General features: G+C 41.5%; 1 protein-coding gene across 7 annotated transcripts in view; it reads left to right on the top strand.

Moving 5' to 3' along the window:
- Positions 1-2,932: 2,932 nt before the first annotated feature.
- Positions 2,933-18,510, top strand: part of MAP7D2 (MAP7 domain containing 2) — a 77,549-nt gene continuing 61,971 nt past the window's right edge. For 2 of the 7 annotated variants that reach the window (XM_062603822.1, XM_062603821.1), the window contains exon 1: positions 2,977-3,165. In XM_062603822.1, coding sequence (XP_062459806.1) covers positions 3,123-3,165 — 43 coding nt within the window. In that variant the 5' untranslated portion in view covers positions 2,977-3,122. Of the gene's footprint in view, positions 3,166-18,510 lie in introns of all 7 variants that reach the window. The other 5 variants (XM_062603825.1, XM_062603823.1, XM_062603826.1 and 2 more) reach the window with 3 other exon arrangements.

Below are 18,510 nucleotides of genomic sequence, written 5' to 3'. Positions count from 1 at the left end.
GAACAGTTATGGTCTTGTTTCTTAGATGCTGGTAGGTGCAAGCTGTATTAAATCCAGTATTCCCTGCTTTAAAACAATTTGCCAAGCTCCACAATGTAAAAGAATTAACAAACAATTACAAACAACTCCAGATACAATACCTTATGTTAGTTCTTCCCTGTGTGTAAAATATAATAGTACTACTTCAACTTAGAAGGCTGTTATAAAGTTAAATTTATAATGCTTGAAAGAGTTGTAAGAGTACCGCAGTAAAGACACCATGGAAATTAATTAACCTGCCTTCAAGGCAGGGTTTGAAGAATATACAGTGAATATGACATGAAAGGTTCCACTTTACATGATGAAAATGAGGAGAAACACTGAAGAACTGTACATTAATTAAAAACATCCTTTGCATTGAGCAGGAGCCTTGTGGAAAAAAACACACTGCAAAGGTAATTTAAAAACTGACTCATATCACATACTACCTACAATATTCCAGGGAAGGTTTTGTCTTTGGAGCTTTAATGTTTTCTATATAGTTTTCTTATGTTTCCTTTAAAGTCTTTTTCACTGCGTGACTACCAGGCTGAATACCGATGAGGCTGACAGCCAGCTATCAAAGGAGATTACAGTCGTAGGAGACTGCTTATTTCTCCATGTGACACGCTGTGCTCACAGGGCTCACGACGACTTGAGAGCCAGCACTAGTAGGCTCACATTCCCTGAGGCAGGTTCTCCTGTGGTCCTATTAGTCTTTCTCAACCCAACCACTGCCTCCTGCCCAAATATCCTCCTTGCTGAGACCCTCATACTTCCTTCTCCAGCTTCTGGCTATACTCCTCCATCTTTTCCTGTTCCTTAGTATCCTCACATCCATTCCCTGCTTTCCTAATTCCCAGTCCTGGAATCTCATCTTCTCTGTTCCTGTTCCCTCAGCACTAAGACCATGTTACTTGCACTGAAACCAGCTGTTCTTTCCTGCATGTTTGTGAGGCACCAAGAGGCTGGAGATCAATTAAGATTAGAGGGGAGTCATCCTTCTTTTGGTTTTGTTGCCAAAGGAACCCCTGGAAATCATGAGGTACAGTTACAGTAAGACAGGTAGGATTCTTCTTCCGTAACATGAGCAAAGCAGTACAATTTCATCTTTATGCAGGTAGAATAATTTTAAGTGAAGGCCCTTGACAGAAGTTTAGCCTGAGAAACAGCTGGCATTTAAATGTCAGTTGACACTTTTACAAGTGCCACAGTTATAAACAATGAAAATGAAGTCTTTCAATGCTAAAGCAAGGTTAGGAATAACTGTTACTATATATACCAAGAAAAACTAAGTATGTCTAGTTAAACTTTTATTGGGATGTGTGAACCCCAACATGAGGACACCACTTGAATGTATAGATGGAAGATGAATTGTTGACCACTGCCCCAGTGGAATAATTTGCACTTAATAAAAAATAGCAATTTACTGGGAGACACATTATAAAATCACAGAATCATAGAATGGTTTGGGTTGGAAAGGACTTTAAGATCATCCAGTTCCAAGCCCCCTGCCATGGCCAGGGACACCTGCCACTGGACCAGGTTGCTCAAAGGCCCATCAACCTGGCCTTGAACACTGCCAGGGGTGGGGCATCCACAGCTTCTCTGGGCAACCTGTGCCAGGGCCTCACAACCCCCACAGGGAAGAATTTCTTCGAAATCCAAACCTATTCTCTTCTAGTTTAAAGCCATTCGCCCTTGTTCGATCACTACAGGCCCTCCTAAACAGCCCCTCTCCAGATTCCTTGTGGCCCCCTTCACGTACTGGAAGCTGCTCTAAGGTCTCCCCAGAGCCTTCTCTTCTCCAGGCTGAACAATCTCAACTCTCTCAGCCTGCCTTCATAGGAGACATGCTCCAGCCCTCTGATCATCTTTGGGGCCCTCCCCTGGACTCCCTCATGTTCTTCTTATCTGGGCATACCAAAGAAAATGCTTTCCAAAAAAACCTGAGCAGAAAATACTTTTTTCCTCTACCCCCTTATATTGACCATGGTCTCTATTTTCAGGCAAAAAAATGCTATAATTGCTAGACAAAAATAACAGAAGGATTAAGAATGGAAAGTGGGAGCATTAAATATGTCTTAAATTTCAATTTTGGTAAACCGGCATTGCAGAGGAGGCAAGAAGGTGTTTAGCACCTAGGACAAGTTCTGGTGATGCCTCAAGACAGTGAAGCAGGAGCTGCCCCATGCCCAAGGTCCCCGTGTGTGTCCCTGAGGCACTGCAACTGTTCCCACATGGCCAAGACGCAGCAGAAACTGGAAGGCGGAAGGACAACAAATAGGCAAGTTGTGTGTTCAACTTCTCAGTGGTTTTTTGTAAGTTGTTTTTTTTTTTTTTTGATTGCTAGCATACAAACGCTCAATAGTAAAAAAGCGTATGTTTCTTTATTTGTCTTCTTATAAAACTGAGTGCAAAATGGCAGCCAAGCCCAGCCCGAAGGCCATCCTTAGGCCTGTGCCCGCTTGGGATGGACCCTCTAGCAGCAGCTGGACCAGGAAGGCATGCTCCTGCCTTTCTCCAGTGCCATCCCTCTATCCCAGGTGGCACACAGCTGCAAACAGCACACACAGCCTCCTGAATGGAAAAATCTGGAAAAATCGGCAGGACCTCCAAGGAAGCCGGGGGCATGTGTCTTGGCTCTCCGAGATAAACCAATTAAATGTGCCTAGTCACTAACGCACGGCTTCGGCCGCGCTGCCCCCACCTAAGGGGCACAGCCTTCCGACACGAGTTGACACCCCGGCGGTCCCCGCAGCCAAACCCGGCTCCCTCCGTTCCGCCGGCCAAGGTGCTGCAGGGACCGGCGTGAAGCTCGGCTCCACCGAGTAACGACCGGCGGGGCGGGGCAGCGGCAGCACCTGGCGGTGCGGGAGCCGCTCCCACCCAGCGCAGGCAGCACCGCGTAAGAAGCCGCCGCCGAGTGCCATCAGCCTGTCGTCGGCTACCGTGCCCGGCCCTCGTCCCGCTCCTCCCCGCTCGCTTGCCGCGCCGTGTCAGGTGCCGCGGGGTGGGCAGTGCGCCTGTGCGGCGGCCACTGGGCGCCGCGGACCGGAGCGGCGGCAGCAGGAGGCGGTGGTGGTGGCCACCGGCTGAGGAAGATGGCGGAGCCGGGGGCTGCGCGCAGCTACCCGCGGGCGACAGGTAAGGGCATAAGTCTGTGGCCCCGCAAGGTGCCGGAGGGCGGTGGTTCGTCCGCCCGCCTCTCTCCCTTCTTTCCTCCCTCAGCTGTCCCCTGCGCTGTCCCGTCCCTTCCCTCTTCGGGCCGGAGCTGACAGAGCCGGCGAGGGTCTCTCCTCCGCACGCCAGGCAGGTGCTGGCCGGCACGGCGCTGGGCGGGCGGCGGCGGAAGGGTCCGGCCGCCATCTCGGGCTGGGCACAGGGTCACCGTGGGGCGCGGAGGGGGGCCGGCCCCGGCCCCTCGGGGGTATGAGGCGGGTTTTCCTCGGGTGGAGTCGCGGGAGTGCCGGAGCAGCGGGCAGCCGGCGGATGGTGGCTCTGCGGGGGGCGCAGAAGGTCTGGCCCGAGGCCCCAGGCGTGCCCCTTCCCCCGGTGTCGGCTCAGTGGTGCGAGAGGTACTTGCCATGAGGTAGCTTTTGTGTGGCGGGTTGGGCTCGCCCGGCAGCCGTGTGTGCCGCCGCGATTTCCCCCACCGCCGGCGGTGCCGCGGGGCGCGCGGCTGCTTGGGTTTGCCCCGGAGTGGAGAGCTGGGAGCGAGCGATTTATAAACCTCATTTTCAGCGATGTCTGGGCCTGCCTGTGCTGGTCGGCCAACCCGGGCAGCAAACTGGTTGAGCTGGTATCGAGGGTGAACGCCTCACGCCGAGCCCTTTTATAGGCATGGCTCCTCGTTGCTCAGTGAACGTAACTTTTAATTTCCGAGGACGAAAACGGTGTGAGAGAGGTGGTGGAGGTTGTCTGCGGTGTATGGAGTTGCATGTGGCAAGGGATCGAGTCCCCAGCAGTGGAAGATGTGAGGACTAAGGCTGTGAGCTTAGCTCTTGGCCTCGTGTGTAGGTGTTGAGGTGGGTCTGGCTGCTCTTCCTTCACATTTCGACCTACGAGATGAGTGGTGATTAAGGTGTTATGCAGCTGCTCGTTATACTTTTACCTTAATTATCAGACACAGGGCGTATGCTTTGTGGATGGCAAACCATGTAAACCTAGGGCATAAGAGGGAATTAATTTCTCTCTTGTCCTAAGCCACTGTAGTTTCTAAATGTAGCTTTGCAATTGCTTTGGGAGATAAGCAAATATTATTATCCCAAATTTATGGAGTGGGAAGATGAATCCGAGTCTGACTTCTGTGAGGTAATACTGTGCAGGGAGCCAAGGAGGGAGCTGGCAATGCCTGTGTTTGCTGTTCCTGCTTCTGAAGCTCAGCAGCCGTGGCTCCCAGTGTATGGTGTTGCACTTGAGCAGTCAAGCACTTCCAGGTCTTGGATCTCCATTTTTTTTTCATGTTTTGCATGAGAGAGTGAGAAAAACAGTGCTCAGATTTTAGTATTTTTTTTGTTTGTTTTTTCTTTAAAGCATAAGGAAATCTGACCAATATGCAATTGCACTCTTCCAAGACCTTTTTATTCTTGGGGCTTTTTTTTCTGTTATATGTTCTAACTTCAGAAGCAAATGTTGCAAAAAAGCTTCACTTGTTATATAGACCAGGACGTCATCTATTTTCCACCCGGTATGAGATTTGGAATCCACAATTGGGAATCCACAGAAAAGGCAACGTGGTATAAAGATGATACCAAACAGTTTGTCTGTTGTAGAGCATGGACAGGCACAGACAGATGTAACCACTTGTAGTCAAGCACCGGCATCTGAACACAAACACTCAAGCGTGGTCTCAGCCAAATCTGTTATTTTATTTAAAGTTGTTGCAAGAAGATGATGTACAATGTGGTGTTAAAGTGTGTATGGTGTGTTTTATGGATGTGTGTGGATGGGATTTGGATCTGTGGCAGCAGGGAATGTGACCTTTCTTTCTGGGACCTAAGTTAACGATTTTGTAGCAAGCACAATAGCTACTGCCAAAATCGTTAACATGGATGTGAAAATTATGCTCTCTTAGTTCATGTGTTTGTGTGTACATCTTGGTCCTGGGGTGCTCATCTTCTTCACAGGAGTAGCAAGAATCTTACCTACATGTTCCAAAGTAAAATGCTCCTTCCCACTGTGTTGACCTCGAGGGGGTGCTGTCCCAGTGACAGCCACTGACGCCCTTCCCAAACTTTTTAGTCCTCTGGCAGCATCTGAGTTTTGATCTCTGGGATCCTCCCATGCTGAGAATATTGCTAGGATGGCAGTGAAAGCAAGGCACCAGATCTAGCATGTCCATTGCTTCAGACTGTCTGCCCAGATCAAGCAATAATAAATGAGCCTGCAGTAAGGAAAGGTATTTGCATCCCTTGACTACTAGGGAAGAGACTGTTGTTTAATTATTTATTTATATTAAGGTTTATGCAAAAAGGAGCAAAATTCTGTGGCATGAGCAAATAATATTTGTGGAATTCAAGTGTATCCCTTTGCCAAAAATTAAAGGCATGCGGAAAGCAATAGAGATGATACAGCCCGAGAAGACACTAGGAATCTTTTTGTTGGGGAGAGTGACCAAAATATAGGCATTATTGCTGCTACCATCTGTAGTAACAGTAAGGACTAAATAGCATTTGAAGGACAAGCTGCTCAGTATTGTATTTCCCATCTTCTTGTTTGCTGCCTAGTGAAATTTGCTCAGTGTATATTCTGAGAGATTGAAATACTGAATGCTTTAGTTTTCAGAACAAAATATACTTCTATCTTATAGGAAAGTTGGTCAGCCCTAAAAGGATTTAAGAAAAAAATGACATATTGTGCCAACTCAGACTGTATATCGCAGAACCAGTGATAGTTTGTGGATAGTTGAAAGGAACTTAGGTGTGTATTTCTTTAAAAAATACTGTGTGGGTTTTTCTTCTGGATAGCAGTGCTTTTCCAACTGTTTTTTTAATAAGCCAAAATGATTTAATGAAAGTATACTTATATTCTTTTTTCTTTTGTACTACATTGTTTTCTCTCGTATACGGACATTCAAGGTTGTTAATCCCCAAGGTTAACTCATGTGCTGCTTTTTGTGTGATGTTACCACTGGGTACTATGAATTTTTGTTCAGAGCAGTTTAATACACTGCATCCTCTCAAGGTTATTGTTGTATTATTTAAATATATTGTAACACTGATGGACTTCGTCTTAAAAAAAAAAAAAAATCAAAATTCTTTCCAAGTAAGTTTCATTAAATTACAGTGAAGAAATATATCTTGCCTTTGAATATCAAGATTGCAGAAATAAAAGATGTATTGCTTGATGTGCACATGGTAGGAAAGTGAAGCATCTGAAAACTATTGTTTGTAAGACACTTGTATGGTGTCACATACCTCTACTTGCTTTGGTGGCTGGCTTATCCATAACAGTGGAAAGGCATTAGGGTTGCTTTATTTTTATATTGGGTAATTATTTCTAGGCATGCTAATTGAACGAGTGTGTACATATTTAATGTTAATGAAACTATATATCCTGCATATTTGTATTGTATGAAGTTTTTATGTAGTAAGGCTTTTTTCATCTTGTGAATAAATAAAACACAATTATAACTTTCTTAGTTATTGGTCTTTTAATTTCTGCAGAGCAAAACCGATGGGGGAAATACTTTTAAAATTTTACTCATATCTGTCATTTACTTACAAATGCATTTCGAGGGTACGGAAAGGCTTTAGGCTTTCAATTCTGGGCTCTTCAGGTGATTAAAAACAACTAAACAAAAATCTTACTACTTCATTGTGTGTTTCAGCTCTGCCAGAAGGTCCCTGTGTTAGTATTACTGAGTAGCTTGTTTGGCTCTTCCTTGTTCCAGTTATCTTGACCACTCCTCATGATACCTGGTTTTTGCAACAACTCTCTGATAGAGCAGTGCAGATTTCCGCCCTTCATTCACGATTGGCTCAAGCTGTTGTGCAGATCCTAGAAGCAATTATTTCCAGTTTAAGTTCTGCATGCACTTACCTGTTTTGTTTTTTTTTAATTATTGTTTGTATAGAATTTTTATGAATAACTGGACCCTACAGGTTGAGCCGGGGTGTGTGTGTGTGTGTAGAATACAAGTGATCAGGAAACTAATACAGATTATGGGAATGCTAACTTAACTGAGTAACAACCAACCCAAGTTGCCTCCTCCCTGTTCCCATCTTCCTCCTTGAGTTGCCTCTCACAGTTGTTCACAGCCTGGTAACTAGGTTTTGTGAGGTCTATGTATCTTCGAGGTCTTGTTTGATGCAGTTATCATTCAAGGAATGTGTGTATGAGAGGTTATACTCAGTTGTTAGTGAACTGTTTAAGACAGTAAGTATGTTAAATACACTTGTCTTAACACACCTGAATTTAACTTTCTTGTGAATCTCTCTTACTGGCTGAGAGAAGAAATCTGGGTAACATGCCTTAATAATAGGTGTAGTAATTCCATAACTCAGCCAAGGTTATTGGAGTAATCAAAAGGCAAAGTTCTTTCAGTATTGTAATAGGTTTTGTTGTTTTGTTTTTTTTTAACCTGCATGCTTTATGACACTTACATTATTTCTGAGTTACTTTGCTGTAATTGGCTTCTGTTTGGTTATTTCCATCACAATCTGGTTTATTACCTCTGTATTTTCTGTGGTTGGAATTAGTGCATGTAAGAAGTGAAGTGTTAGTTTCCCCAATACACTTGTGTTCAAGCAGCTCACCCCGTAAAAAACGTTACCTGAAATCTTGGCTAATCACAGAGGTATTTTACAGCATAGTATTATCCTGCACTCACTTTAGATAGGAGATTTAGAAATACCTTTCACTGTGTTTTATCTCTGCAGTGATTGATGATGCTGTATGGGGGTGTAGAGATAAGGGGTAAGTGAGTTTCACAAACTGGAAATCTATCTAACCATTAAAATGGTGTGGGGGGAAGAAACTCAAGATTTTTGTTACTTAAAATACTGTAACACATCTGCCAGTTTTTGTGTCTGTCATTCAAATAATACACTGTTTTCCTTCATTTGTATCATGAAACTCTCAAAATCCTAAAACCCTGGCACCCAGCAGTCTGTGGATCTGCATGTTGTAAGTAAAGTACTTGTTGTTGCAGTTAAGTAGTAATAAAAATGTTTCACACAGAATTACTTCTGCTTTTGAATTGTCCTATGTGTTCTATGTATGTACATACATAATGCGTATACGTTTCAGGCTTTCTTCAAATGTAATGAATTAATGTATTAAAATGCCAGTTGGTTACATCTTAGTTTTCTTCGTTTTCTTTCTGTAACTCTTGTGAATTAGCCACAGTAGTTAATGCATTTCTTTAACTGCTTAATATCTATCTCCTCTCGATATGAAGTCCTGTGAAGTATGTGCTGGTTTTCATTTAGTGTATTGTTTGTGTGCATGTTTTTTGCTTACCAAATACTCTCTGGAAGTGTTGTGCCCTAAATTCTGGGATGTCAGTTTCTCTTTTGCCCTTGAATATCTGGAAGTTTTTGCTACTGCTTTCATATGTTTATGTCTGTGTTCCTTTGATCAAGAAGCTGATTGTTCTTGTGGTATTAAGGTCCTGTGGACAAATGTCTAATTTGCCGAGACTGAGGAAGCATTGCTATGATCTTTGCATAAACTTCAGTTATGTATCAAGTAGGTTCCTTTTTGCTTTTAGGCCACTTTTCAGTGAGGATGTCCAAAGCAGTGATGACTGCAAGTATTCCTGGTGTTGTGCAGGATTTGCACACTTGCATTGTGGTAGCTGTTTGCTTAGAAGTCATTTTGCTTTAAACTGTTCGTTTCTCAGTGTGCCAAAGTTTGGTTTTCTTTTTTTCCCCCAGTGGTTTAATGTTGTTTTTCTTGGCATAAATAAAGGTGCCAGTAGCAAACCTTTCAGTGTTTCACTTCTGTTAATTTCTTTACAATATGGAAACTGCAACCTTTTGTGTTCCAGTGTTACGCATATGTGCTTTTATTGATTGGAATAATTTGAAAAACATAGTGTTGAGCTGAATTTCTTCTAGTGATTTAACAGCAGAAATTGTTTCCTGTGCATCATTAATCTTTAGCTTTTTGAACTTTGTTTTCCCATTACAAGAGTAAATGCATGTTTGGTGCAGTCTTGGGCGTTCAAATCCTTTTTCTGGTGGGTGAAAAAAGTCTGGAAACTCTCCTTTTTCTGTACTTGTGTTTTTTTTTTTTTGTTGGTTTTTTTTTTAAAGTCATTCATGTGTGCTTGCATTTACCTTTCAAGATGACTAGTCCACTGAATATGTATTATCTTGGTTGATATGATGAGAAGTTTAGTCTGGGGTACCTTCTGAGTTGATACTTCATGCCAGAGCCAGCTGCCTGCTGGCTCCACGTGCACATTAATGCATCTGCTTGCACAGAAAGAGCAATGGATTTATGCCCCATATCCTTAGAACTGTCATTGGAGCATCCAACCGTTTTAGGAGAAGAAATATATGAAGCTTCATAAATCTCCTTTTCTTTGTTGGGTAATTTCTCTTAGATACTCCTTTCTCCTAGTAGTGATTTTAATAAATAAAATGAGGCTCTAGAATTTGTCACTTCTACCTGAGGTTTTGATAGGATGGAAAAGAATGCGTTGGATGAAAATACATGATACCATATATCAGTTTGTGGATGCCACTGGAAAGGCATCTCAAAAAATTAAAGAAAATGGTAGTAACAGTAGTGTATCTGATTGTTTTGCCTGTTCTAATGCCAGATGCTGGAGGATGTATTGTGGTTTTGTTTCAATTAGGTAAGATCTGGGAATATGCTGTGCATGGTCCAATCCATATAAATTAACAAATTTCTCGTCTCATGCCAAGCAGAAGCTAGCAGAGCTCTTCTTTATTTCAGCAGAATGTTCATTCATGTATTTCTAGTTTGCAATTAATTTTGGTTGTAGGTGTGGTGGAATACTGAAATTCTTAATGTGCCTTTGATCAAAAAAAGAAAGATAATAATTTTCCTAAGGCAGTGTGGCATGCCTGGGTTTGTCAACTACAGCAGGAGTGCTGAAGGGAGGCCGTCCCCTGACCAGTCAGGGAGAGAGTACTGCTGTTTTTTTTCCACTTAAACAGCAAATTGAGTCATAGTCTGAAGAATACTCAAGTCTAAATAAACTAGCCTTGGAATAAACTTCCAACATACAATTATATTGCAAGTAAAATAAACCTCATTTTGAAAAACAACTCCAGTCATGTGGAACAAAAATATTTTTTCATGCTTCTAAGTTGGCTACATGGCAGATCACACAACAAGGGTCTTTCCTTTTGTCCCAGAAGAGAAAATAGAATGGTATTGCAATATTTATCCACAAATCATTGCTGCAATTTTATGTATTTTAATTAAAGGGGTTACGTTTCTCTTCCCTTGGGAGGGTGGTGTGAACTAAAGGGAAGCATTTTCCTTCCCCCCCCCAGTGTTGGTGACTCGCTTGCCAGTGATTTTCATTCCCTTGCTTGTGTTGAATATGGCGTGTGTGTGTACAGACTCACTGCATCAGGGCAAAGAGACCTCAGGGAGAGGACTGCAAATGTGCTTTGGGGACTCTTAAAATGTTGATAAACAGTTAAGGCAATAATGGCTTCCAAAATAAATGATGGATGAGCTGGTTCTCCTTGCCCTGTCTTAAAGGGAGGAGTGAGTAGGGCTTTACTTTTGTCCTTATTTTCTTTACTTAGAAAACGGTGCTTCACCCACAGGCTATCTTTTCCCTATATGCCTAATGGTCTATTACTAGATGTAGGTGTTGCCATTATATTTCCTGGGCTTAGTAGTGCTAAGTGATGTGGTTGTAAGTAAACATGGCAATTTTCAGCAGGCATAGGAAGTGGTTTAATAGTGCAGTGAAATAAATGGGTGACCTTCCTTTGGCATAAAGGGATTTTGATGAGGTTCTAGATTGCAGAGTTGTGGTCCAGGATGTGTTTTATGACTCTCTGACTCTGACTGAAAATGTTTGAGCGATGCGCAGGGGAGAGATTGTTTAGAGAAAGTATTATGCAGAAAGGCTGAATTTCTTGATAATGACACAGAAATTCAGCCTTTCTGCATAATACTTTCTCTAAACAATCTCTCCCCTATCGAGTTATGAACTGAAAGAAAATCTGAAACAGAAATAACTGCACAGATTGAGGCACTGCCAGATAATGGGAAGAGTTTGGTTTTCATAATGCTTTTTATTCTGTAAGGGCAATTTCACATCTCTCCTCTGCTTTCCCCCCTATAGTATGTTTTCTGTATTTTGGGTTGGGTTCTGCCCTCCTCCCCATGAGGTTTTGTAATATCTTTTCTCATGCCATAGTCACTACCTGTGTCCAGTCTTCCTTGAAGTCTCATTCTGCCAAAGGTGTCTTAAAAAGAATATGTAGCCTGTCTTTGAATCTTAATGTATTTCATTTGTGGTGAAGTTGTCCAAATGATGTGTGAATGGAACTGAAAGTCAAGTTACACAGCACAAACACATCCACTTTCAAATCCATTTTTTATCATGACTGGTCTGCTTGTGATGCTGAAGACAAACTGAAGACTGTAAAGGAAATCTTCATGCAGCCGAGATTCCATGTAATGAATGCTCCCTAAAGCATAGTGACAAACTTACAGGCCATGTAGCAACTCAGAAGGTTTTTAAAATAGCACAGTAATGCTCCTGGAAGAGCACTGAATTCTCTGTTGGTGTAAAACCCCCACAGTGCATGGAACTTCTGTTCCCTACTTGTTGATAATGGTGCACCTGTGCTGTTGGTACAACTGATGTCCTACTAGGTGAACTCATGAAGTTTTGTAAGCTATTTTTTTATTTTCCTCTCTAACAGTGTTTTTCCTTTTCCCCCATTCTCATCCACTCACCCCCACCAACAAGGTCATAAGGATGGCTGCTTTAGTCAGAGCAGCAGTATCTCCTTCATTGCTGTCTTCCCTGGTGACTAGGAGGTGGCACTGAGGGTAGCATACAGTATGCTGTATGAGACACTCGTATATAGCGTCCCACAAATTACAGTTCCAAGAGCTAGAGATGTTTTCACAGGACTTGGATATATCTTCCATATATATTTGTATGCTCTAGCCTGCTGTGTGCAGAGCTCACCCCGCTCCATCCAGGCTCAGGAGCATAGGGAGAGAAAAGCATGATGCCAAGGAGGAGGCTGGACCCATCAGATGGGCTCTGGCAGGAATTGACGTCTTACCAGCTCACCTGCGTCCTGCAGTGGGAGCCCAGAGGGCTAAAGTAGCTCTCAAGTTTTTCTTGTGGCAGCTGCAGGGAAGGCAAAGAGATGGGAAGAGGAAAAAGGTGAAAAGAAAGTGCATTCCATTCCATTTAACCTCTGCTTCAGGCATTATTGTTCAGAAATGGAGAATCACTGTATCAAAGAGCTCTTTGAAAATCAAAGGTAACCAAAAAACAAAAACATTGAGGAATGTTTTCCTAGCCCTTGCAACAGCTACTGGTTGTTGCAGTATGGTACACTTCCTTAAGTTACAAACTTGGAGAAGTAGAGGGTCAGAAGTCTTCAAGATGGTTTTCCAATGGCTATTTTGCACTGAAATGAATCCAGGTATCTCCTGGTGACGCACATACCTTGACAAACTCTGGTAAAAAAAAAAAAAAAAGGTAGCACTAGGAAGATGTAATTTTCATATTTTGACCTTCAGTCCTAAAGGCTGGGAGCTGCTGGAGCTGATTCTGAGAAGCAGTGTTTCAGGCCCATTATATTATATAGTCCTTCATGAAACAAGACAGCTGAAAAGGCCCAGAAAGAAAAATGTTAAAGGAGTATGGATTAACTGTTCGGTGGCTAAAAGCTAGCTTTAACTCCAACTAGATTTGAATGCATTCAGCCTCCCATTTTTGTTTCCAGCTATATGATCTAGTCCATTGCTTCATGCCTTGCCAGAAAAAGCCAACTCTGTTCTTCCTAAGTGTTATTCAGTAAAATGGTGATTTCAGCATTGTCTGGCAGATGCTAACTACCCTTTTTAGGGAGCAGTGAAATGAGTAAATACACATTTATTTGTAGGTAGAGCTTGAGTGAGGACTGTTGAGTACACAGTTTGGGGTCTGTGGGAATTGAATATGATGTCATTTACACAAACTTGTAAGGGCTGATGGTATCAGGTTTGTAGAGAGAAAACCTCTTTCAGTGTGCATCCGCTGGTCTTGCTTTGATAAGGTGCGGGATTTGGTTTCTGGTCCTGGATTTACCCAAGCACATAATTGAAGTAACTTACCTGTAAGTCTTGAAATTTTTTATTAGGCACAAGAATCTTTTCATCTTCTTGTGGTAGCTAACTTTGTCCTTTTGATTCAGAAATATTCAGTGCATCAGTAAAAACATACTAGAAACAAAGACAAAAAATATTTTTCTCTTACAGTTAGATAGTCCTCTTGCCTGTGGATAGAAACAATATCAGAATGCTTTCTTGCTTGTTTGGGAGAACTTAATCTCAAATATCATTTGATATCATTTGTGTTCTCACGTAATAAGTTTAGATGCTGAATTTCCTACTGATTTTTTTTTTTGTTGTTGTTATTGTTGTTGTTAGCATTAATCCCTCTCAGTGAGGTAGAGAAGGTGGGTACAGTTGGCTGTTTGTGACAAAATATCTGTAATTCTCTTTGTCCCATTGCCTGCTACCCTAGGTGAATTAATTCCTTTTGCTGCTGTCAATGCAGGCTCAGAGGAAGGACATCCTTCTTGTGTAGACCTGCTCTTCCCTTTTTTTCCAAGCTTTCCTGTTACATGCAGAAGAGGGGATGTGACATTCTGATGCAATTCTGGCTCCTCCTTTTCCCTTCCAAAATATTTACTGGCTTCTGTTACTAAAGCCAATTCAACCTACTCATCCCTCTCTTCTTTTGCTGTGGGTAGGCAGGTTTTTCAAGCCCTAACTATTTTCTGATCTCTATCTACATGTGAAACAAAACTCTGGAAGAGGGCAGGATGCCTGTGTAAGTGCCAACTTTCAGCCTGAGTGCATGGCAATACGGGATCCTGCATTCTGCAGAACTACTTCCTGTTGCCACTATCAAACAAAAGCCTTTTCTTGCACAGGTGTATACTGAACTTTGATCTGACCACAGGCTGTGTCTAATCAGGCCCGGCAAGGTGCTCTATACTCAGCTGCCTTCTGCTGAGAGTGCTATGTTTATGAACGTATCTTTCCAGAGAGGTGAGGTTTGTGGACAAATAACGTATTTTCTGTTAGACCAACCGGTTACAGTCCAAACAAGCAAGCTTTCTTGCCCATCAGTCTGGAGAAGGAGCAGTTACCTCCTTGTTCATGACATGTGGAAGTGGAGAGAAGAAAAGTACAGGAGAAGTGAATGCAAGAGCTTTGAGGCTCCCTTGGTAGCAGCAAGTGCAGGGGATTTTGTGATCCAGCCTTTTATATTGGGATATGGCTGCTGTCATCTTTTGTTTTACTATAGGTGTGCTGCAGTACAGCAGCTGCTGCTCAAGGTGGGTCTGTTCAGCTAAGTGCAGGTTCTAGATAAGTGCTAGTCAAGAGGGAGGGAGTAAAACTTCAAATGTCTAATTTACTTCGAAAAGTATTCCAGTATGGTCCCGGATTTTCAGGGTGAATGTTGCTATTCCATTTCAAGAAGCATTGACTAGGGGAATTTAAGACAGATCTTTTGGGATATGGAACAAAGTGTGGAATAAGCAACTGCTGCTGTTCTGGTATTACTAGATTGATGGGGTTTGGGATTTTTTGTGCTTATGCCCAAAACTACTGCAGTTCTTGTTTACATTAATGTAGCAGCCCTGGTTAGTAGGTTTATTAACTAAAGGTGTAATGGTGGAATTTGCGATTAGCAAAGAAAAGTGGGGAAAAAAAATCAAAACCTTTTTGACATATCTTGCCAGTGTGTTCTGGTGTAGGATGCATACTTCTGTGATTTTTTTAAAAGTAACTAAACCAAGAGAGAATCACTGACGTGAGGCATCATTGTATGCAGTTTTCAGGTTCCTTGTTGTAAATGCTGCAGCTAGTATATTTTTGAATGCACACTCTCGCAGTAATTGCTAAATGTTTATCAATTCCTGAATTCAGTAGGTACATTTAAGTAGGCAAGGCTCTTGTTTTTTATACTGCAGTTCATTTGTTATCTAGATTTTTCACCTGTTTGTGCTCTATAGTGAATGAAAAGGTAAGTGACAATATTGGTTAGCTTCCATAAAAAATGTGATACAGTCTTCACTTTCCTTGGTTTGAGAGCTTCCTTTGTCAAGGGAAAATATTGGATGCAAGCTTGCTGGCTTTCTAGGAGAAGTAAAAATGTCAGCCATAATGCTTCCTTACAGCGTTGAATTTTTACTTCTGAATGTGATGGGATTTACAGCACCAGACTGTGAGCACAACCGGAGCTAAACTGTAGCAGGCTGTGGCTCTTTTTGCATTATCTTTGCCCACGGGGACTCTTTTAGTATAGGTCACTACCATTTCTTCAGTAAAGAGGAATTTATCAGTGTCAAGTGTATTGTATCACTGAAGCAGTAGCAGCTTTGCTGTTTTTCTGAAAGATTTTTACGGGGGATTTTAGGGTTAGGAGAGAGTAGAAGAGAACCTGCTGCCACCTACAGCATCACCAAATACTAGATCTGTTCCCAGTGCACACACACTGTCCTTCAGTGTTTCAGGATTTGAGTTGCTAAGATGGTTAGGTATGTGAAGTGGTTATCTTGCAAAAAAAAAAAAAAAAGAAAGAAAAAAATCACCTTTTCTCTTATTTAGCTGAACTGTGCTTCTTAGCAGGAGCTAGAACTGGAACCCACTGCCAGAGCCTTGCATGCCTGAGGTCAATTTTTTTCAGCATATTTGAAGGGAAGGGAATATATGAGACCATGTACAACTGCTTAGCTTCAGATTTAAGAGCTTTCAAAATAATTATAAAGCTATTCTTGGCATTTAGCCTTATTTACTCCTCTTGATGAAAAGTTCAGGGCAGTGTAAATAAAGGGAAGAAAAATTAATGTCCTGTTCTGAGTATTGTGTAAAATATCCTTAAAATTTTTTTGCCTTTGAAAATAGTACATATTTTCATCTTCTATACAGATTGCCTGCTAAGTATAGAGAAGCAGCAGCTCTTTTAACACTTTGCTTGTAGCATGAAGGCATGTGCTTTTTAAAATGGTTGGCAGAACAGCAAATTGCAGACAGGAGGATTGAGGGTTTTTGTGTATAGCACAGACACTTGTAGGAGATGGGAAGTTAATCCAAGCAGATAAGGTAAACTATTGAGAAGGGTGGAGATTTCCCTTACTACTGTCATGTTTCATCTTTCAAATTATAGCTAGCTGAAAGGTCTGTAGTAGTTTGACTGGCAGGGTGAGAGTAGTAGACAAGTGCATGCGAGGAGTTTTGCAAAAGCATTTTAAGCTGTGTCCTCATACATGTGTGTGAAGGCAGAGGGTAGACTACAGGGAGGGAGATATACATTGCCAGGGAGAGTACAAACAGTCCATTTTATTTTAGGAAGAGCTGGAAGTAATGGGTATGAAGCTGTACTTCTGGGTTTTGTTGTTTTGTTTTTTTTTTTTTTTTATTTGTGTTTTTTGGAAGCTATAGGAGGAACGTAAAGCTGATTTGCTGATGCTTCCCTTTCTACTTAGCTTGGTGAGGTTTGAGTTTTATAAGGAAGATGTTTTTGCTAGTTGGTGACCGTGACTCGATCTTTAGAAGGGTGCAGAGCTTTTCAAATTGCTTGAATTAAAAAGGAAAAAAGGGGGGGGATGTTGGAAAGTGAGTGTGTGTCTTGTTTTTAAAGATGGAGATGTTGACTTAAAAGCAAGAATAAAGCTCATTGCTTTAGTGTCAAAGCCTTGAAAAATTATGAGGAATAAACAAGCAGTGAATCTGTTAGCATTTTCTAATGCATTATCTAGCACACCTCTTGCAACTTGCAATAGGATTAAGGATGCATATATGTGTGTATAATTAGTTTTTTAAGATGCTGTGATATGATGGGTGAAGCATGTGACCTGAATTTCTCAAATTTTAATCTCGCCTCTGTGTCATTTCTGCATCTGTCCTCTCTCATTTCAACTGTTACAGAAACAGCTTTTGCTGTTGGTATTGTCATTTTTATAATGTTTTTAAAAGGCTGATACAATGTATTAAGACAGGTATAGGTTGTTCATTTGGAGAGATTAATACAATTTTTTGTTCCCTCAGAAGTTTGTTTCCTGTGTGATCACCAGGATTGAATTTCTTTCATGAATAGCTATAGTTTGCCTAGGAAAAATTTTGAGGAAGCTATTTTTGAGCAGTATGTCTTAATTTACTTATGTTAGGTGTAAAATGAAGGGTAAAGCGAAGATGATGAGAAGAGGGCGTTCCTGTTCCCTGTTCATAACATCCATGAGTGACAAAAGACCTGGTGTAAAATCTACTATCAGCTATGCAGTTTTTGCAAGTTCTGTTTTTAATAGATTTTGCCACCTACTGTTTAGTTAATGGAAAGATTGTGCAGAGTGTCTGTGCAGAGTGGAGAAAATCATCCCAGGCGTGTGGTAGCATGGACATACTTACATGAATAGTGCAGAATGTGGGAATTCTCTTCCTCTGATGAAAAAGTTTTTAGGTTTTTTTCTCCTTCTGTTTCTGCTGTTTCTAATGAGTTACTCATCAGAAGGGTATCACTGCTAATATTCCTTTTCCAGAAGGGAATTTTGCATTCCAGACACATGGCTAAAATTGAGCAAACCCATGCTTAATAAAGAATAACTGACATTAGTGAAAGAAAGGGCCTATAGATCTTCTTATTCTGTGAAGAGACATCATTGTATTAGAGCAGCTCGTTGATTTGTCTCATGTTCCTGTTGCAGGTTTATTTATAAATGTGGAAACATGAAAGTTTTGCATATTGATTTTTATCTTTAGTCAGAGCTCTGCTTTAATGAAAGATTTTTTTTTTTTAAAGGAGCATCCTGCTCCGTTTAGATGATCCTAGAAAAAAATCAATCTATGAGGCTGTATACCGGAACATCTGCTACATGTATTGACTTGAGACTCTTTCATCCTGCATGTAAACAAAAAAAAAAAACATTTCAGTAAGGTTATTTCTTTATTCTTACCATTTGGTATTTGTCATCTTCTGGTAACAGATTTAACCTTTGCACTGTTTGTGCACAGAGCTATAAGAATTCTTTGCAAGTGTCCCATATTTACTTGTACCTTCCATAGAATTCTTTTACACATGGTCCCAAGAAGAAAATAGAATATATCTATTTGGTTCAGTGGGATTTATTGTTATGACAGTGGGAAAAGAGTAATGGGATTAAGATGAAATAAAGGTCAGGCATTCTATGTTAGTGTTACTGCTTTGCTGTTGTTTCCTGTTGACCTTTTCCAAGCATCACTTGTGCTGTGCTTTCATTAGACTATGAAAACTCCAAGCTTTCCTCGGGTTTATTTCTTATCTCTGAGGAT

The sequence above is a fragment of the Pezoporus occidentalis genome, unplaced genomic scaffold (assembly GCF_034315485.1).
Source record: "Pezoporus occidentalis ecotype Australia unplaced genomic scaffold, CSIRO_AGI_Poc_V1 ctg81, whole genome shotgun sequence".
Classification (NCBI taxonomy): domain Eukaryota; kingdom Metazoa; phylum Chordata; class Aves; order Psittaciformes; family Psittacidae; genus Pezoporus; species Pezoporus occidentalis.
This window is presented reverse-complemented; position numbering and strand designations above follow the sequence as displayed.